The sequence below is a fragment of the Petromyzon marinus genome, chromosome 72, assembly GCF_048934315.1.
Source record: "Petromyzon marinus isolate PM22_M1 ecotype Great Lakes invasive population chromosome 72, UKy_Petmar_22M1.pri1.0, whole genome shotgun sequence".
Taxonomy (NCBI): domain Eukaryota; kingdom Metazoa; phylum Chordata; class Hyperoartia; order Petromyzontiformes; family Petromyzontidae; genus Petromyzon; species Petromyzon marinus.
Window position 1 is genome coordinate 1346817 of NC_133738.1, and position 21653 is coordinate 1368469.

Genomic DNA, 21653 nt, shown 5'->3' on the forward strand with positions numbered 1-21653 from the left:
GTGAGTGGGTGGGTGGGTGAGTGAGTGGGTGTGTGAGTGGGTGAGTGGGTGAGTGGGTGAGTGAGTGGGTGAGTGGGTGAGTGGGTGAGTGGGTGTGTGAGTGGGTGAGTGGGTGAGTGGGTGAGTGGGTGAGTGAGTGGGTGAGTGAGTAGTAGTGAGTGAGTGGGTGAGTGGGTGAGTGAGTGAGTGGGTGAGTGTGTGAGTGGGTGTGTGAGTGGGTGAGTGGGTGAGTGGGTGAGTGGGTGGTGGGTGAGTGAGTGGTGAGTGAGTAGGTGGTGAGTGAGTGGGTGAGTGGGTGAGCGGGTGAGTGAGTGAGTGGGTGAGTGAGTGGGTGAGTGAGTGAGTGAGTGAGTGGGTGAGTGAGTGGGTGAGTGAGTGAGTGAGTGAGTGGGTGAGTGAGTGAGTGAGTGGGTGAGTGAGTGGGTGAGTGAGTGAGTGAGTGGTGGTGAGTGAGTGAGTGAGTGAGTGGGTGAGTGAGTGAGTGAGTGGGTGAGTGAGTGAGTGGGTGAGTGAGTGAGTGAGTGGGTGAGTGAGTGAGTGAGTGGGTGAGTGTGTGGGTGGGTGGGTGAGTGAGTGAGTGAGTGAGTGGGTGAGTGGGTGAGTGAGTGAGTGAGTGGGTGAGTGTGTGGGTGGGTGGGTGAGTGAGTGGTGGGTGAGTGAGTGAGTGAGTGGGTGAGTGAGTGAGTGGGGGTGAGTGAGTGAGTGGGTGAGTGAGTGAGTGAGTGGGTGAGTGAGTGAGTGGGTGAGTGAGTGGGTGAGTGAGTGAGTGAGTGAGTGGGTGAGTGAGTGAGTGAGTGGGTGAGTGAGTGAGTGAGTGGGTGAGTGAGTGAGTGGGTGAGTGAGTGGGTGAGTGAGTGAGTGAGTGGGTGAGCGGGTGTGAGTGAGTGGGTGAGTGGGTGAGTGAGTGAGTGAGTGGGTGAGTGGGTGAGTGAGTGGGTGAGTGGGGTGAGAGTGAGTGAGTGGGTGAGTGGGTGAGTGGGTGGGTGAGCGGGTGAGTGGGTGAGTGGGTGAGTGGGTGAGTGGGTGAGTGGGTGAGTGGGTGAGTGGGTGAGCGGGTGGTGGGTGAGTGGGTGAGCGGGTGAGTGGGTGGGTGAGTGGGTGAGTGGGTGAGTGGGTGAGGGGTGAGTGGGTGAGTGGGTGAGTGGGTGAGTGGGTGAGTGGGTGAGTGGGTGAGGGGTGAGTGGGTGAGCGGGTGAGTGAGCGGGTGAGTGGGTGAGTGGCTATGTTGCATCTGCTCTTCTGCTACTCGCCGCTATGACTTCACTTGCCCCAACAGTCTGGTTGGCGGGGGTGGGGGGGTGGTCTTTGTCTGTCTCTCTGCCCGTGTCTCTCTGTCTCACACTGTCTCTCTCTGTCTCACTCTCCCCGTGTCTCTCTGTCTCACACTGTCTCTCTGTCTCTCTCCCCGTGTCTCTCTGTCTCACACCCCGTGTCTCTCTGTCTCACACTGTCTCTCTGTCTCTCTCCCCGTGTCTCTCTGTCTCACACCCCGTGTCTCTCTGTCTCACACTGTCTCTCTGTCTCACACCCCGTGTCTCTCTGTCTCACACTGTCTCTCTGTCTCTCTCCCCGTGTCTCTCTGTCTCACACCCCGTGTCTCTCTGTCTCACACTGTCTCTCTGTCTCTCTCCCCGTGTCTCTCTGTCTCACACCCCGTGTCTCTCTGTCTCACACTGTCTCTCTGTCTCTCTCCCCGTGTCTCTCTGTCTCACACCCCGTGTCTCTCTGTCTCACACTGTCTCTGCCTGTGTTTCACCGTGTGTGTCTCTCTCTCCCCGTTGTCTCTCTGTCTCTCCCTGCCTGTGTGTCTTTGTCTGTTTGTGTGTCTCTCTCTCTGTCTCACTCTCCCCGTTGTCTCTCTGTCTCTCTCTCTCCCTGTCTGTGTCTCTCTGTCTCACACTGTCTCTCTCTCTCTGCCTGTGTTTCACCGTGTGTGTCTCTCTCTGTCTCACTCTCCCCGTTGTCTCTCTGTCTCTGTCTGTCTGTCTGTCTGTCTCACTCTCCCTGCCTGTCTCTCTGTCTCACACTGTCTCTCTCTGTCTGTGTTTCACCGTGTGTGTCTCTGTCTCTCCCTGCCTGTGTCTCTCTGTCTCTCTCTGTCTCACTCTCACCATGTCTCTGTCTCTCTCTGTCTGTCTCACTCTCCCCATGTCTCTCTGTCTCTGTCTGTCTCTCTCTGTGTGTCTCTCTCTGTGTGTCTCTCTGTCTCACTCTCTCCGTGTCTCTCTCTCTCTCTCTGTCTCTCTGTCTCACTCTCCCCGTTCTCTCTCTGTCTCTCCCTGCCTGTGTCTCTCTCTCTGTCTCTCTCTCTGTCTCACTCTCCCCGTGTCTCTCTGTCTCTCTCTGTCTCACTCTCCCCGTTGTCTCTCTCTCTGTCTCTCCCTGCCTGTGTGTCTTTGTCTGTTTGTGTGTCTCTCTCTCTCTCTGTCTCACTCTCCGTGTGTCTCTCTGTCTCTCTCTGTCCCACTCTCCCCGTGTCTCTCTCTCTGTCTCTCTGTCTCACTCTCCCCGTGTCTCTGTCTCACTCTCTGTGTGTCTCTGTCTCTCTCTGTCTCACTCTCCCCGTGTCTCTCTGTCTCTCTCTGTCTCCCTGCCTGTGTGTCTTTGTCTGTTTGTGTGTCTCTCTCTCTGTCTCACTCTCCCCGTGTCTCTCTGTCTCTGTCTCACTCTCCCCGTTGTCTCTCTCTGTGTCTCTCCCTGCCTGTGTCTCTCCGTCTCTCTCTGTCTCACTCTCCCCGTGTCTCTCTCTCTGTCTCTCTCTGTCTGTCTCACTCTCCCCGTGTCTCTCTCTCTGTCTCTCTCTGTGTGTCTCTGTCTCTCTCTGTCTCTCTCTCTGTCTCACTCTCCCCGTTGTCTCTCTGTCTCTCTCTGTCTCACTCTCCCTGCCTGTCTCTCTCTCTCTGTGTGTCTCTCCCTGCCTGTGTGTCTCTCTCTGTCTCTCTCTGTCTCTCTCTCTCTCTCTGTCTCACTCTCCCCGTTGTCTCTCTGTCTCTCTCTGTGTCTCTCCCTGCCTGTCTCTCTCTCTCTGTGTCTCTCCCTGCCTGTGTGTCTCTCTCTGTCTCTCTCTGTCTCTCTCTCTGTGTGTCTCTGTCTCTCTCTCTCTGTGTCTCTCCCTGCCTGTCTCTCTCTCTGTGTGTCCTGTGTGTCTCTGTCTCTCTCTGTCTCTCTCTGTCTCTCCCTGCCTGTCTCTCTCTCTCTCTGTCTCACTCTCCCCGTTGTCTCTCTCTCTCTGTCTCTCTCTCTGTGTCTCTCCCTGCCTGTCTCTCTCTCTCTCTGTCTCACTCTCCCTGTCTCTCTCTCTCTGTCTCTCTCTCTGTGTCTCTCCCTGCCTGTCTCTCTCTCTCTCTGTCTCACTCTCCCTGTCTCTCTCTCTCTGTCTCTCTCTCTGTGTCTCTCCCTGCCTGTCTCTCTCTCTGTGTCCTGTGTGTCTCTGTCTCTCTCTGTCTCTCTCTCTCTGTGTCTCTCCCTGCCTGTCTCTCTCTCTCTGTGTCCTGTGTGTCTCTGTCTCTCTCTGTCTCTCTCTGTGTGTCTCTCTCCCTGCCTGTCTCTCTCTCTCTGTGTCTCTCCCTGCCTGTCTCTCTCTCTCTCTCTGCGTCCTGTGTGTCTCTGTCTCTCTCTGTCTCTCTCTGTGTGTGTCTCTCTCTCCCTGCCTGTCTCTCTCTCTCTGTGTCTCTCCCTGCCTGTCTCTCTCTCTCTGTGTCCTGTGTGTCTCTGTCTCTCTCTGTGTGTCTCTCTTTCTCCCTGCCTGTCTCTCTCTCTCTGTGTCTCTCCCTGCCTGTGTCTCTCTGTGTGTCTCTGTCTCTCTCTGTCTCTCTCTCTCTCTGTGTCTCTCCCTGCCTGTCTCTCTCTCTCTGTGTCTCTCCCTGCCTGTGTCTCTCTGTGTGTCTCTGTCTCTCTCTGTCTCTCTCTCTCTTGTGTCTCTCCCTGCCTGTCTCTCTCTCTCTCTCTGTCCTGTGTGTCTCTGTCTCTCTCTGTCTCTCTCTGTCTCTCTCTGTCTCTCTCTCTCTGTGTCTCTCCCTGCCTGTCTCTCTCTGTGTCTCTCCCTGTGTGTCTCTGTCTCTCTCCGTCTCTCTCTCTGTCTCACTCTCCCCGTTGTCTCTCTCTCCCCGTTGTCTCTCTCTCCCTGTCTCTCCCCGTTGTCTCTCTCTCCCCGTTGTGTCTCTCTCCCTGTCCCTGCCCGTGTGTCTCTCTCTCCGTCAGGCCCAGCTGTCCGAGTGCCGCCGCTGGCTGTCGGAGGAGCGCGAGGCCCTGCGGGCCAGCCGCCAGCAGCTGTCTGCCCTGGAGGATGACTCCGGGGCACTGCAGGCCCGGGCCACAGCTCTGGAGGCCCAGCTGCAGGCCCACACGGCAGAGCGCTCATCCACTTCTGGGGGTGACAGCGACGGTGGGAGGCCTGGGGGGGGTGGGGGGGGGCCTGGGGGGTGGGGGGAGGGGGGGTGAAGCGTGAGCTGCAGTTGTGTCTCTCGGTGTCTGTCTCACTCTCCCCCTCCCGTGTCTCACTCCCCCCCTCCCCCCCCTCCCGTGTCTCTCTCTCCCCGTGTCTCACTCTCCCCCTCCCGTGTCTCACTCCCCCCCTCCCGTGTCTCACTCTCCCCCCCGTGTCTCACTCTCCCCCCCGTGTCTCACTCTCCCCTCTCCCGTGTCTCACTCCATCCCCGTGTCTCACTCTCCCCGTGTCTCACTCTCTCCCTGTGTCTCACTCCATCCCCGTGTCTCACTCTCCCCCCGTGTCTCACTCTCCCCCCCGTGTCTCACTCTCTCACCCCGTGTCTCACTCTCCCCCCGTGTCTCACTCTCCCCCCCGTGTCTCACTCTCTCCCCGTGTCTCACTCTCTCCCCCGTGTCTCACTCTCCCCCCGTGTCTCACTCTCTCCCCGTGTCTCACTCTCCCCTCCCGTGTCTCACTCTCCCCTCCCGTGTCTCACTCTCTCCCCGTGTCTCACTCTCCCCTCCCGTGTCTCACTCTCCCCTCCCGTGTCTCACTCTCTCACCCCGTGTCTCACTCTCCCCCCGTGTCTCACTCTCTCCCCCGTGTCTCACTCTCCCCCCGTGTCTCACTCTCCCCTCCCGTGTCTCACTCTCCCCTCCCGTGTCTCACTCTCTCCCCGTGTCTCACTCTCCCCTCCCGTGTCTCACTCTCCCCTCCCGTGTCTCACTCTCCCCTCCCGTGTCTCACTCTCTCCCCGTGTCTCACTCTCCCCCCGTGTCTCACTCTCCCCCCCGTGTCTCACTCTCTCCCCGTGTCTCACTCTCCCCTCCCGTGTCTCACTCTCCCCTCCCGTGTCTCACTCTCTCCCCGTGTCTCACTCTCCCCCCGTGTCTCACTCTCCCCCCCGTGTCTCACTCTCCCCCCGTGTCTCACTCTCCCCCCCGTGTCTCACTCTCTCCCCGTGTCTCACTCTCTCCCCGTGTCTCACTCTCCCCTCCCGTGTCTCACTCTCCCCCCCGTGTCTCACTCTCCCCCCCGTGTCTCACTCTCCCCCCGTGTCTCACTCTCTCCCTGTGTCTCACTCCCCCCCGTGTCTCACTCTCTCCCCCCGTGTCTCACTCTCTCCCCCGTGTCTCACTCTCTCCCCCGTGTCTCACTCTCTCCCCCGTGTCTCACTCTCTCCCCCGTGTCTCACTCTCTCCCCGTGTCTCACTCTCCCTCCCGTGTCTCACTCTCCCCTCCCGTGTCTCACTCTCCCCGTGTCTCACTCTCTCCCCCCGTGTCTCACTCTCCCCTCCCGTGTCTCACTCTCCCCCCGTGTCTCACTCTCTCCCCCCGTGTCTCACTCTCTCCCCGTGTCTCCCCGTGTCTCACTCTCTCCCCGTGTCTCACTCTCTCACCCCGTGTCTCACTCTCCCCCCCGTGTCTCACTCTCTCACCCCGTGTCTCACTCTCTCCCCCGAGTCTCACTCTCCCCCCGTGTCTCACTCTCCCCCCGTGTCTCACTCTCCCCCCGTGTCTCACTCTCTCCCCTTGTCTCACTCTCTCCCCGTGTCTCACTCTCTCCCCTTGTCTCACTCTCTCCCCGTGTCTCACTCTCCCCCCGTGTCTCACTCTCCCCCCCGTGTCTCACTCTCTCCCCCCGTGTCTCACTCTCCCCCCGTGTCTCACTCTCCCCCCGTGTCTCACTCTCTCCCCCCGTGTCTCACTCTCTCCCTGTGTCTCACTCTCCCCCCGTGTCTCACTCTCTCCCCTGTGTCTCACTCTCCCCTCCCGTGTCTCACTCTCTCCCCCGTGTCTCACTCTCCTCCCCGTGTCTCACTCTCTCCCCCGTGTCTCACTCTCTCCCCGTGTCTCACTCTCCCCTCCCGTGTCTCACTCTCCCCCCGTGTCTCACTCTCCCCTCCCGTGTCTCACTCTCTCCCCGTGTCTCACTCTCCCCTCCCGTGTCTCACTCTCCCCCCGTGTCTCACTCTCCCCTCCCGTGTCTCACTCTCTCCCCCGTGTCTCACTCTCCCCTCCCGTGTCTCACTCTCTCCCCGTGTCTCACTCTCCCCTCCCGTGTCTCACTCTCCCACCCCGTGTCTCACTCTCCCCCCCCGTGTCTCACTCTCCCCCCCGTGTCTCACTCTCTCCCCCGTGTCTCACTCCTCCCCGTGTCTCACTCTCCCCTCCCGTGTCTCACTCTCCCCCGTGTCTCACTCTCCCCCCCCGTGTCTCACTCTCCCCCGTGTCTCACTCTCTCCCCGTGTCTCACTCTCTCCCCCCTCCCGTGTCTCACTCCCACCCCGTGTCTCACTCTCCCCCCCTCCTGTGTCTCTCTCTCCCCGTGTCTCACTCCCACCCCGTGTCGTGTCTCACTCCCACCCCGTGTCTCTCTCCCCGTGTCTCACTCTCCCCCCTCCCGTGTCTCACTCTCCCCGTGTCTCACTCTCCCCCCTCCCGTGTCTCACTCTCCCACCCCGTGTCTCACTCTCCCCCCGTGTCTCACTCTCCCACCCCGTGTCTCACTCTCCCACCCCGTGTCTCACTCTCCCCCCGTGTCTCACTCTCTCCCCGTGTCTCACTCTCCCCGTGTCTCACTCTCTCCCCGCGTCTCACTCTCTCCCCGTGTCTCACTCTCTCCCCGCGTCTCACTCTCTCCCCGTGTCTCACTCTCTCCCCGTGTCTCACTCTCTCCCCGTGTCTCACTCTCCCTCCCGTGTCTCACTCTCTCCCCGTGTCTCACTCTCCCCCCCCCCGTGTCTCACTCTCCCTCCCGTGTCTCACTCCCACCCCGTGTCTCTCTCCCCGTGTCTCACTCTCCCCCCCTCCCGTGTCTCACTCTCCCCCCCTCCCGTGTCTCACTCTCCCCCCCTCCCGTGTCTCACTCTCCCCCCCCCCGTGTCTCACTCTCCCCCCCCCCGTGTCTCACTCTCCCACCCCGTGTCTCACTCTCCCCGTGTCTCACTCTCCCCGTGTCTCACTCTCTCCCCGTGTCTCACTCTCCCCGTGTGTCTCACTCTCCCCCCCTCCCGTGTCTCACTCTCCCCCCCTCCCGTGTCTCACTCTCCCACCCCGTGTCTCACTCTCCCCCCGTGTCTCACTCCCCCCCCCTCCCGTGTCTCACTCTCCCACCCCGTGTCTCACTCTCTCCCCGTGTCTCACTCTCTCCCCGTGTGTCTCACTCTCCCCCCCTCCCGTGTCTCACTCTCCCCCCCTCCCGTGTCTCACTCTTCCACCCCGTGTCTCACTCTCCCCCCCGTGTCTCACTCTCCCCGCGTCTCGCTCTCTCCCCGTGTCTCACTCTCCCCCCCGTGTCTCACTCTCTCCCCGTGTCTCACTCTCTCCCCGTGTCTCACTCTCCCCCCGTGTCTCACTCTCCCCCCGTATCTCTCCCCGTGTCTCACTCTCCCCCCATGTCTCACTACCACCCCGTGTCTCACTCTCCCCGTGTCTCACTCCCACCCCGTGTCTCTCTCCCCGTGTCTCACTCTCCCCGTGTCTCACTCTCCCCGTGTCTCACTCTCTCCCCGTGTCTCACTCTCTCCCCGTGTCTCACTCTCCCCCCCTCCCGTGTCTCTCTCTCTCTCCCCGTGTCTCACTCTCCCCCCGTGTCTCACTCTCCCCGTGTCTCACTCTCTCCCCCTCCCGTGTCTCACTCTCCCACCCCGTGTCTCACTCTCCCCCCGTGTCTCACTCTCCCCGCGTCTCACTCTCTCCCCGTGTCTCACTCTCCCCCCCGTGTCTCACTCTCCCCCCCTCCCGTGTCTCACTCTCCCCCCCTCCCGTGTCTCACTCTCCCACCCCGTGTCTCACTCTCCCCCCGTGTCTCACTCTCTCCCCGTGTCTCACTCTCTCCCCGTGTCTCACTCTCCCCCCCGTGTCTCACTCTCCCCCCCTCCCGTGTCTCACTCTCCCACCCCGTGTCTCACTCTCCCCCCGTGTCTCACTCTCTCCCCGTGTCTCACTCTCTCCCCGTGTCTCACTCTCCCCCCGTGTCTCACTACCACCCCGTGTCTCACTCTCCCCGTGTCTCACTCCCACCCCGTGTCTCTCTCCCCGTGTCTCACTCTCCCCCCCTCCCGTGTCTCACTCTCCCCGTGTCTCACTCTCCCCCCCTCCCGTGTCTCACTCTCCCCGTGTCTCACTCCCCCCGTGTCTCACTCTCCCCCCGTATCTCTCCCCGTGTCTCACTCTCCCCCCGTGTCTCACTACCACCCCGTGTCTCACTCTCCCCGTGTCTCACTCCCACCCCGTGTCTCTCTCCCCGTGTCTCACTCTCCCCGTGTCTCACTCTCCCCGTGTCTCACTCTCTCCCCGTGTCTCACTCTCCCCCCGTGTCTCACTCTCTCCCCGTGTCTCACTCTCCCCCCCTCCCGTGTCTCTCTCTCTCTCCCCGTGTCTCACTCTCCCCCCGTGTCTCACTCTCCCCGTGTCTCACTCTCTCCCCCTCCCGTGTCTCACTCTCCCACCCCGTGTCTCACTCTCCCCCCGTGTCTCACTCTCCCCGCGTCTCACTCTCTCCCCGCGTCTCACTCTCCCCCCCGTGTCTCACTCTCCCCGTGTCTCACTCTCTCCCCGTGTCTCACTCTCCCCCCGTGTCTCACTCTCTCCCCGTGTCTCACTCTCTCCCCGTGTCTCACTCTCCCCCCCGTGTCTCACTCTCCCCGTGTCTCACTCTCTCCCCGTGTCTCACTCTCCCCCCGTGTCTCACTCTCCCCCCGTGTCTCACTCTCTCCCCGTGTCTCACTCTCCCCCCCTCCCGTGTCTCTCTCTCTCTCCCCGTGTCTCACTCTCCCCCCGTGTCTCACTCTCCCCGTGTCTCACTCTCTCCCCCTCCCGTGTCTCACTCTCCCACCCCGTGTCTCACTCTCCCCCCGTGTCTCACTCTCTCCCCGTGTCTCACTCTCTCCCCGTGTCTCACTCTCCCCCCCGTGTCTCACTCTCCCCCCCTCCCGTGTCTCACTCTCCCACCCCGTGTCTCACTCTCCCCCCGTGTCTCACTCTCTCCCCGTGTCTCACTCTCTCCCCGTGTCTCACTCTCCCCCCGTGTCTCACTACCACCCCGTGTCTCACTCTCCCCGTGTCTCACTCCCACCCCGTGTCTCTCTCCCCGTGTCTCACTCTCCCCCCCTCCCGTGTCTCACTCTCCCCGTGTCTCACTCTCCCCCCCTCCCGTGTCTCACTCTCCCCGTGTCTCACTCCCCCCGTGTCTCACTCTCCCCCCGTATCTCTCCCCGTGTCTCACTCTCCCCCCGTGTCTCACTACCACCCCGTGTCTCACTCTCCCCGTGTCTCACTCCCACCCCGTGTCTCTCTCCCCGTGTCTCACTCTCCCCGTGTCTCACTCTCCCCGTGTCTCACTCTCTCCCCGTGTCTCACTCTCCCCCCGTGTCTCACTCTCTCCCCGTGTCTCACTCTCCCCCCCTCCCGTGTCTCTCTCTCTCTCCCCGTGTCTCACTCTCCCCCCGTGTCTCACTCTCCCCGTGTCTCACTCTCTCCCCCTCCCGTGTCTCACTCTCCCACCCCGTGTCTCACTCTCCCCCCGTGTCTCACTCTCCCCGCGTCTCACTCTCTCCCCGCGTCTCACTCTCCCCCCCGTGTCTCACTCTCCCCGTGTCTCACTCTCTCCCCGTGTCTCACTCTCCCCCCGTGTCTCACTCTCTCCCCGTGTCTCACTCTCTCCCCGTGTCTCACTCTCCCCCCCGTGTCTCACTCTCCCCGTGTCTCACTCTCTCCCCGTGTCTCACTCTCCCCCCGTGTCTCACTCTCCCCCCGTGTCTCACTCTCTCCCCGTGTCTCACTCTCCCCCCCTCCCGTGTCTCTCTCTCTCTCCCCGTGTCTCACTCTCCCCCCGTGTCTCACTCTCCCCGTGTCTCACTCTCTCCCCCTCCCGTGTCTCACTCTCCCACCCCGTGTCTCACTCTCCCCCCGTGTCTCACTCTCCCCGCGTCTCACTCTCTCCCCGTGTCTCACTCTCTCCCCGTGTCTCACTCTCTCCCCGTGTCTCACTCTCTCCCCGTGTCTCACTCTCTCCCCGTGTCTCACTCTCCCCCCCGTGTCTCACTCTCCCCCCCTCCCGTGTCTCACTCTCCCACCCCGTGTCTCACTCTCCCCCCGTGTCTCACTCTCCCCTCCCGTGTCTCACTCTCTCCCCCCGTGTCTCACTCTCTCCCCGTGTCTCACTCTCCCACCCCGTGTCTCACTCTCCCCCCGTGTCTCACTCTCCCCTCCCGTGTCTCACTCTCCCCCCGTGTCTCACTCTCTCCCCGTGTCTCACTCTCTCCCCGTGTCTCACTCTCCCCCCGTGTCTCACTACCACCCCGTGTCTCACTCTCCCCGTGTCTCACTCCCACCCCGTGTCTCTCTCCCCGTGTCTCACTCTCCCCCCGTGTCTCACTCTCCCCTCCCGTGTCTCACTCTCCCCGTGTCTCACTCCCACCCCGTGTCTCTCTCCCCGTGTCTCACTCTCCCCCCCTCCCGTGTCTCACTCTCCCCGTGTCTCTCTCTCCCCGTGTCTCACTCTCCCCCCCCGTGTCTCACTCTCCCACCCCGTGTCTCACTCTCCCCCCCTCCCGTGTCTCACTCTCTCCCCGTGTCTCACTCTCCCCCCCCGTGTCTCACTCTCCCACCCCGTGTCTCACTCTCCCCCCGTGTCTCACTCTCTCCCCGTGTCTCACTCTCCCCCCCTCCCGTGTCTCACTCTCCCACCCCGTGTCTCACTCTCTCCCCGTGTCTCACTCTCCCCCCCTCCCGTGTCTCACTCTCTCCCCGTGTCTCACTCTCCCCCCCCCGTGTCTCACTCCCCCCCTCCCGTGTCTCACTCTCTCCCCGTATCTCACTCTCCCCCCCCCCCGTGTCTCACTCTCCCCCCCTCCTGTGTCTCTCTCTCCCCGTGTCTCACTCTCCCCCCCGTGTCTCACTCTCCCACCCCGTGTCTCACTCCCCCCCCCGTGTCTCACTCCCCCCCTCCCGTGTCTCACTCTCCCCGTGTCTCACTCTCCCACCCCGTGTCTCACTCTCCCCCCCCCCGTGTCTCACTCTCCCTCCCGTGTCTCACTCTCCCCGTGTCTCACTCTCCCACCCCGTGTCTCACTCTCTCCCCGTGTCTCACTCTCCCCCCCCCGTGTCTCACTCCCCCCCTCCCGTGTCTCACTCTCCCCGTGTCTCACTCTCCCCCTCCCGTGTCTCACTCTCCCCGTGTCTCACTCTCCCACCCCGTGTCTCACTCTCCCCCCCCCCGTGTCTCACTCTCCCTCCCGTGTCTCACTCTCCCCGTGTCTCACTCTCCCCCCCCCCGTGTCTCACTCTCCCTCCCGTGTCTCACTCTCCCCGTGTCTCACTCTCCCCCCCTCCCGTGTCTCACTCTCCCACCCCGTGTCTCACTCTCTCCCCGTGTCTCACTCTCCCCGTGTCTCACTCTCCCCCCCTCCCGTGTCTCACTCTCCCCCCCTCCCGTGTCTCACTCTCCCACCCCGTGTCTCACTCTCTCCCCGTGTCTCACTCTCCCCGTGTCTCACTCTCTCCCCGTGTCTCACTCTCTCCCCGTGTCTCACTCTCCCCGTGTCTCACTCTCCCCCCCTCCCGTGTCTCACTCTCCCCCCCTCCCGTGTCTCACTCTCCCACCCCGTGTCTCACTCTCTCCCCGTGTCTCACTCTCCCCGTGTCTCACTCTCTCCCCGTGTCTCACTCTCTCCCCGTGTCTCACTCTCTCCCCGTGTCTCACTCTCTCCCCGTGTCTCACTCTCTCTTCCCGTGTCTCTCTCCCACCCCGTGTCTCACTCTCCCCCTCCCGTGTCTCACTCTCCCCCCCTCCCGTGTCTCACTCCCCCCCTCCCGTGTCTCACTCCCCCCCTCCCGTGTCTCACTCTCCCCTCCCGTGTCTCACTCTCCCCCCCCCCCCCCCGTGTCTCACTCTCTCCCCGTGTCTCACTCTCTCCCCGTGTCTCACTCTCTCCCCGTGTCTCACTCTCTCCCCGTGTCTCACTCTCTCCCCGTGTCTCTGTCTCCCCGTGTCTCACTCTCTCCCCGTGTTTCACTCTCTCTCCGTGTCTCACTCTCTCCCCGTGTCTCACTCTCTCCCCGTGTCTCACTCTCTCCCCGTGTCTCTCTCTTCCCGTGTCTCTCTCCCACCCCGTGTCTCACTCTCCCTCTTCCCGTGTCTCTCTCCCACCCCGTGTCTCTCTCCCCGTGTCTCACTCTCCCCGTGTCTCACTCTCTCCCCGTGTCTCACTCTCTCCCCGTGTCTCACTCCCACCCCGTGTCTCTCCCCGTGTCTCACTCTCTCCCCGTGTCTCTCTCTTCCCGTGTCTCACTCCCACCCCGTCTCACTCTCCCTCTTCCCGTGTCTCTCTCCCACGCCGTGTCTCCCACCCCGTGTCTCACTCTCCCTCTTCCCGTGTCTCTCTCCCTCCCCGTGTCTCACTCTCCCCGTGTCTCACTCTCTCTCCCCGTGTCTCACTCTCTCCCCGTGTCTCTCCCCGTGTCTCACTCTCTCTCACCCCGTCTCACTCTCTCCCCGTGTCTCACTCTCCCCGTGTCTCACTCTCTCTCCCCGTGTCTCACTCTCTCCCCGTGTCTCTCCCCGTGTCTCACTCTCTCTCACCCCGTCTCACTCTCTCCCCGTGTCTCTCTCTCCCCGTGTCTCACTCCCACCCCCGTGTCTCTCTCCCCGTGTCTCACTCCCCGTGTCTCACTCTCTCCCCGTGTCTCACTCTCTCTCTCTCTCTCGCCCAGAATCGTCCGTGACACTGGAGCTCAGGTCGCGTCTCCACGCCGCCCAGGAATCTGTCACGAGCCTCACGGCTCGCCTGGACAAAGCCCTCCAGGACAAGGCCCAATGCCAGGACATCGCCCAGGCGATGGAGTCGGCGCTGTCTAATGAGAAAAAGGTAACGGGGAGGCCCTCAGCCTCGAGGCTCGCTTGCTGGACTGGTTGCGACTATGGTGCGGGGTGGGAAGAGCTTTGATAAAAATAAACAAATTGCCCGGCTTGTAATTTGCACTTCTGCTGCCAAATCCGAGTTGGCACGGTTGGCCACGTACGGCGCGGAAGGAGTTCGGCACGCGTGAGAACCCGGCAACCACCGCCACGTTAGCGAGGAGAAGCAGGTACTTAAATTATACACCGCTAAAGTGTAGCACCGCTAAAGTGTAGCACCGCTAAAGTGTAGCACCGCTAAAGTGTAGCACCGCTAAAGTGTAGCTCTGCTAAAGTACATCATACTCACAGAGACCCATTCTCACAGAGAGCCATACTCACAGAGACCCACACTCATAGAGACCCACACTCATAGAGACCCATACACACAGAGACCCACACTCAGAGACCCATACTCATAGAGACCCACACTCATAGAGACCCACACTCACAGAGACCATACTCACACAGACCCATACTCACAGAGACCCACACTCACAGAGACCCACGCTCATAGAGACCCACACTCACAGAGACCCACACTCACAGAGACCCACACTCACAGAGACCCACACTCACAGAGACCCACACTCAGAGACCACACTCACAGAGACCCACACTCATAGAGACCCACACTCACAGAGACCCACACTCACAGAGACCCACACTCACAGAGACCCACACTCACAGAGACCCATACTCACAGAAACCCATACTCACAGAAACCCACACTCACACAGACCCATACTCACAGAGACCCATACTCACAGAGACCCACACTCACAGAGACCCACACTCACAGAAACCCATACTCACAGAAACCCATACTCACACAGACCCATACTCACAGAGACCCACACTCACAGAGACCCACACCCACAGAGACCCATACTCACAGAGACCCATACTCACAGAGACCCACACTCACAGAAACCCACACTCACAGAAACCCACACTCACAGAGACCCACACTCACAGAGACCCACACTCACAGAGACCCATACTCACAGAGACCCATACACACAGAGACCCATTCTCATAGAGACCCACACTCATAGAGACCCACACTCATAGAGACCCACACTCACAGAGACCCATACTCATAGAGATCCACACTCATAGAGACCCACACTCACAGAGACCCATACTCATAGTGATCCATACTCACAGAGATCCATACTCACAGAGATCCACACTCACAGAGACCCACACTCACAGAGACCCATACTCACAGAGACCCACACTCACAGAGACCCACACTCACAGAGACCCACACTCACAGAGACCCATACTCACAGAAACCCATACTCACAGAAACCCACACTCACACAGACCCATACTCACAGAGACCCATACTCACAGAGACCCACACTCACAGAGACCCACACTCACAGAAACCCATACTCACAGAAACCCATACTCACACAGACCCATACTCACAGAGACCCACACTCACAGAGACCCACACCCACAGAGACCCATACTCACAGAGACCCATACTCACAGAGACCCACACTCACAGAAACCCACACTCACAGAAACCCACACTCACAGAGACCCACACTCACAGAGACCCACACTCACAGAGACCCATACTCACAGAGACCCATACACACAGAGACCCATTCTCATAGAGACCCACACTCATAGAGACCCACACTCATAGAGACCCACACTCACAGAGACCCATACTCATAGAGATCCACACTCATAGAGACCCACACTCACAGAGACCCATACTCATAGTGATCCATACTCACAGAGATCCATACTCACAGAGATCCACACTCACAGAGACCCACACTCACAGAGACCCATACTCACAGAGACCCACACTCACAGAGACCCACACTCACAGAGACCCACACTCACAGAGACCCATACTCACAGAAACCCATACTCACAGAAACCCACACTCACACAGACCCATACTCACAGAGACCCACACTCACAGAGACCCACACTCACAGAGACCCACACTCACAGAGACCCACACTCATAGAGACCCATACTCACAGAAACCCATACTCACAGAAACCCACACTCACACAGACCCATACTCACAGAGACCCACACTCACAGAGACCCACACCCACAGAGACCCATACTCACAGAGACCCATACTCACAGAGACCCACACTCACAGAAACCCACACTCACAGAGACCCACACTCACAGAGACCCACACTCACAGAGACCCACACTCACAGAGACCCATACTCACAGAGACCCATACACACAGAGACCCATTCTCATAGAGACCCACACTCATAGAGACCCACACTCATAGAGACCCACACTCACAGAGACCCATACTCATAGAGATCCACACTCATAGAGACCCACACTCACAGAGACCCATACTCATAGTGATCCATACTCACAGAGATCCATACTCACAGAGATCCATACTCACAGAGACCCACACTCACAGAGACCCATACTCACAGAGACCCACACTCACAGAGACCCACACTCATAGAGACCCACACTCATAGAGACCCACACTCAAGACCCACACTCACAGAGACCTACACTCACAGAGACCCACACTCACAGAGACCCACACTCACAGAGACCCACACTCATAGAGACCCACACTCACAGAGACCGACACTCACAGAGACCCACACTCACAGAGACCCACACTCGTAGAGACCCACACTCGTAGAGACCCACACTCGTAGAGACCCATACTCATAGAGACCCACACTCATAGAGACCCACACTCACAGAGACCCACACTCACAGAGACCCACACTCACAGAGACCCACACTCACAGAGACCCACACTCACAGAGACCCACACTCACAGAGACCCATACTCACAGAGACCCATACTCACAGAGACCCACACTCACAGAGACCCATACTCACAGAGACCCATACATACCCACATATTCATAGAGACACACACAGACCCACATACTCATAGAGACACACAGACCCACATACTCAGAGACACATACAGACCCACATATTCATAGAGACACATACAGACCCACATACTCATAGAGACACATACAGACCCACATACTCATAGAGACATACAGACCCACATTCATAGAGACACATACAGACCCACATACTCATAGACACATACAGACCCACATACTCATAGAGACACATACAGACCCACATACTCACAGAGACACACACAGACCCACATACTCACAGAGACACATACAGACCCACATACTCATAGAGACACACAGACCCACATACTCATAGAGACACATACAGACCCACATACTCATAGAGACACACACAGACCCACATACTCATAGAGACACACACAGACCCACATACTCACAGAGACACATACAGACCCACATACTCATAGAGACATACAGACCCACATACTCATAGAGACATACAGACCCACATACTCATAGAGACACACACAGACCCACATACTCACAGAGACACGTACAGATCCACATACTCAGAGACACACATACAGACCCACATACTCACAGAGACACATACAGATCCACATACTCATAGAGACACACACAGACCCACATACTCATAGAGACACACACAGACCCACATACTCACAGAGACACATACAGACCCACATACTCACAGACACATACAGACCCACATACTCATAGAGACACATACAGACCCACATACTCACAGACACATACAGACCCACATACTCACAGAGACACATACAGACCCACATATTCATAGAGACACATACAGACCCACATACTCATAGAGACACATAGAGACCCACATACTCACAGAGACACATACAGACCCACATACTCATAGAGACATACAGACCCACATACTCATAGAGACATACAGACCCACATACTCATAGAGACACATACAGACCCACATACTCATAGAGACACATACAGACCCGCATACTCACAGAGACACATACAGACCCACATACTCGTAGAGACACATGCAGACCCACATTCACAGAGACACATACAGACCCACATATTCATAGAGACACATACAGACCCACATACTCATAGAGACACATACAGACCCACATACTCATAGAGACACATACAGACCCACATACTCACAGAGACACATACAGACCCACATACTCACAGAGACACATACAGACCCACATACTCACAGGGACATACAGACCCACATACTCACAGAGACACATACAGACCCACATACTCACAGGGACATACAGACCCACATACTCACAGAGACACATACAGATCCACATACTCATAGAGACATACAGACCCACATACTCACAGAGACACATACAGACCCACATACTCACAGAGACACACACAGACCCACATACTCACAGAGACACACACAGACCCACATACTCATAGAGACACACACAGACCCACATACTCACAGAGACACACACAGACCCACATACTCACAGAGACACATACAGACCCACATACTCATATAGATACATACAGAACCACATACTCATAGAGACACATACAGACCCACATACTCATAGAGACACAAACAGACCCACATACTCAGAGACACATACAGACCCACATACTCACAGAGACACATACAGACCCACATACTCACAGGGACATACAGACCCACATACTCACAGAGACACATACAGACCCACATACTCACAGGGACATACAGACCCACATACTCACAGAGACACATACAGACCCACATACTCATAGAGACATACAGACCCACATACTCACAGAGACACACACAGACCCACATACTCACAGAGACACACACAGACCCACATACTCACAGAGACACACACAGACCCACATACTCATAGAGATACATACAGAACCACATACTCATAGAGACACATACAGACCCACATACTCATAGAGACACAAACAGACCCACATACTCAGAGACACATACAGACCCACATACTCACAGAGACACATACAGACCCACATACTCACAGGGGCATACAGACCCACATACTCACAGAGACACATACAGACCCACATACTCACAGGGACATACAGACCCACATACTCACAGAGACACACACAGACCCACATACTCATAGAGACACACACAGACCCACATACTCATAGAGACACATACAAACCCACATACTCATAGAGACACACAGACCCACATACTCACAGAGACACATACAGACCCACATACTCAGACACATACAGACCCACATACTCAGACACATACAGACCCACATACTCACAGAGACACATACAGACCCACATACTCATAGAGACACATACAGACCCACATACTCATAGACACATACAGACCCACATACTCACAGACACATACAGACCCACATACTCAGACACATACAGACCCACATACTCACAGAGACACATACAGACCCACATACTCATAGAGACACATACAGACCCACATATTCATAGACACATACAGACCCACATACTCATAGAGACACACAGACCCACATACTCAGAGACACACACAGACCCACATACTCATAGACACATACAGACCCACATACTCATAGAGACATACAGACCCACATACTCAGAGACACACACAGACCCACATATTCATAGAGACACATACAGACCCACATACTCATAGAGACACATACAGACCCACATACTCACAGAGACACACAGACCCACATACTCATAGAGACACATACAGACCCACATACTCATAGAGACACATACAGACCCACATATTCATAGAGACACATACAGACCCACATACTCATAGAGATGCATACAGACCCCCACGGAGACCCCCACAGACTAAACTAGAATGTTATCGTTATTGTTTAGTTCATGTTACCAGCTGTAAGGCCCCGCTGAACAGGATAGGAGCTCCACTTAAGAAAGCTCAACGAAGTGGCTCTACCATTGTGTGTGTGTCTGTGTGTCTCTGTCTGTGTGTGTGTACATAGCCTGGCACAAGCGTCGTGGTGACGTCACCGCCACTTAGTGGCGAATGGCGGTTGTTGTTGTTGTGTGTGTCTGTGTGTGTGTCTGTGTGTGTGTGTCTGTGTGTGTGTGTGTGATAGTGTAGCGGTTAGCGCTACGCTGCGCTATGAACCTGGCGACCCGGGTTCGATTCCCGCTCACGGCCAACACCAGTGACGATTATCTGAACCGGTCCCGGGCCTCTCCCCTAGGTCGACTCAGCCTCAAATGAGTACCTGGTGCAGTGTGTAGTAAACATCGCCACTAGGGAGACAAAGGCGGTCGGGCGTGGTGCTGGCCACCCACCCCCTCGTGTACCGTTCCGGCCTTCATAGGTGCTCGCTAGCAGCACTTGCCCCTACAGTCTGTTAAGGCTATATGGGGGATCTTTGTCTTTGTCTGTGTGTGTGGGGAGCGGTAGTTTAGCGGTTAGCGCTACGGACCCGGTGACCCGAGTTCGATTCCCGCTCACGGCCAACACCACCAGTGACGGTTATCTGGACCGGTCCTGGGCCTCCCCTAGGTCGACTCAGCCTCAAATCAGTACCTGGCGTAGCTGTGGTGGTGTAGTTGAACGTCGCTTGCACTGGGGGGGGAGACAAAGGCGGCCGGGCGTGGTGCCGGCCACCCACCCCCTCGTGTGCCGTGCCGGCCTTCATAGGTGCCGCTCGCTACTAGCAGCACTTGCCCCTACAGTCTGTGACACGCTATACGGGGGATCTTTGTCTGTGTGTGTGTGTGCGCGCGTGTGTGTGTGTGTACACGCGCTTGTGTGTGCGTGCACGTGTGTGTGTACACGTGTGTGTGTGTGTGCACGTGCGTGTGTGCGTGTGTACACGTGTGTGTGTGTGTACACGTGTGTGTGTGTACACGTGCGTGTGTGTGTGTACACGTGCGTGTGTGTGTGTACACGTGCGTGTGTGTGTGTGTACACGTGTGTGTGTGTGTGTACACGTGTGTGTGTGTGTGTACACGTGTGTGTGTGTGTGTACACGTGTGTGTGTGTACACGTGTGTGTGTGTACACGTGTGTGTGTGTACACGTGTGTGTGTGTACACGTGTGTGTGTGTGCACGTGTGTGTGTGTACACGTGTGTGTGTGTGTACACGTGTGTGTGTGTGTGTGCGTGCGTGTGTGTGTGTGTACACGTGTGTGTGTGTGTGTACACGTGTGTGTGTGTACACGTGTGTGTGTGTGTGTACACGTGTGTGTGTGTGTGTGTACACGTGTGTGTGTGTGTGTACACGTGTGTGTGTGTGTGTGTGTACACGTGTGTGTGTGTGTGTGTACACGTGTGTGTGTGTGTACACGTGCGTGTGTGTGTGTACACGTGTATGTGTTCGTGTGTACACGTGCGTGTGTGTGTGTACACGTGTATGTGTTCGTGTGTACGCGTGTGTGTGTTCGTACACGTGTATGTGTTCGTGTGTACACGTGTATGTGTTCGTGTGTGTACACGTGTGTGTGTGTGTGTACACGTGTGTGTGTGTGTGTACACGTGTGTGTGTGTGTGTACACGTGTGTGTGTGTGTGTACACGTGTGTGTGTGTGTGTACACGTGTGTGTGTGTACACGTGTGTGTGTGTACACGTGTGTGTGCACGTGTGTGTGTGTACACGTGTGTGTGTGTGTACACGTGTGTGTGTGTGTGTGCGTGCGTGTGTGTGTGTGTACACGTGTGTGTGTGTGTGTACACGTGTGTGTGTGTACACGTGTGTGTGTGTGTGTACACGTGTGTGTGTGTGTGTGTACACGTGTGTGTGTGTGTGTACACGTGTGTGTGTGTGTGTGTACACGTGTGTGTGTGTGTGTGTACACGTGTGTGTGTGTGTGTGTACACGTTTGTGTGTGTGTGTGTACACGTGCGTGTGTGTGTGTGTACACGTGTGTGTGTGTGTACACGTGTGTGTGTGTGTACACGTGTGTGTGTGTGTACACGTGTGTGTGCGTGTGTACACGTGCAGGCGACGGAGGAGCTCCAGGGTGGGCGTGGAGCGGCTGCTGAAGGAGGCCCAGGAGCTGCGTTCCACCCTGCAGCAGCAGCTGAGCGAGTCGGAGAGGCAGCGCCTGGAGCTGCAGGAGGAGGCCAGAGGCCTGCAGGCCGCCCTGGACGGCAAGGTGGGGGGGGGGGGGGTGGGTAACCGTGGTTACCGGAGGGTAACTGGTAACCGGGGGTAACGGGGGGGGGGGGGGGGGGCGACGTTCACTGGGGTAACAAAGACGGTGATACACTCGCTCACTCACCCTGCCTCTGTGTCTCCCCCCCTCCCCGTGTCTCTCTCCCCCCTGTGTCTCTCTCCCCCCCGTGTCTCTCTCCCCCCCGTGTCTCTCTCCCCCCGTGTCTCTCTACCCCCCGTGTCTCCCCCCGTGTCTCCCCCCCGTGTCGCCCCCCCCGTGTCTCTCTCCCGTGTCTCTCTCCCCCCCGTGTCTCTCT

General features: G+C 57.9%; 1 protein-coding gene across 2 annotated transcripts in view; it reads left to right on the forward strand.

Moving 5' to 3' along the window:
• Positions 1 to 13159: 13159 nt before the first annotated feature.
• The window catches only part of LOC116938457 (uncharacterized), a 77570-nt gene continuing 69076 nt past the window's right edge, over positions 13160 to 21653 (forward strand). For both annotated transcript variants that reach the window (XM_076055630.1, XM_076055631.1), the window contains exons 1-2: positions 13160 to 13302; positions 21184 to 21337. In XM_076055630.1, the coding sequence (XP_075911745.1) occupies positions 13292 to 13302; positions 21184 to 21337 (165 nt within the window). In that variant the 5' untranslated portion in view covers positions 13160 to 13291. The remainder of the gene's footprint in view (positions 13303 to 21183; positions 21338 to 21653) is intronic.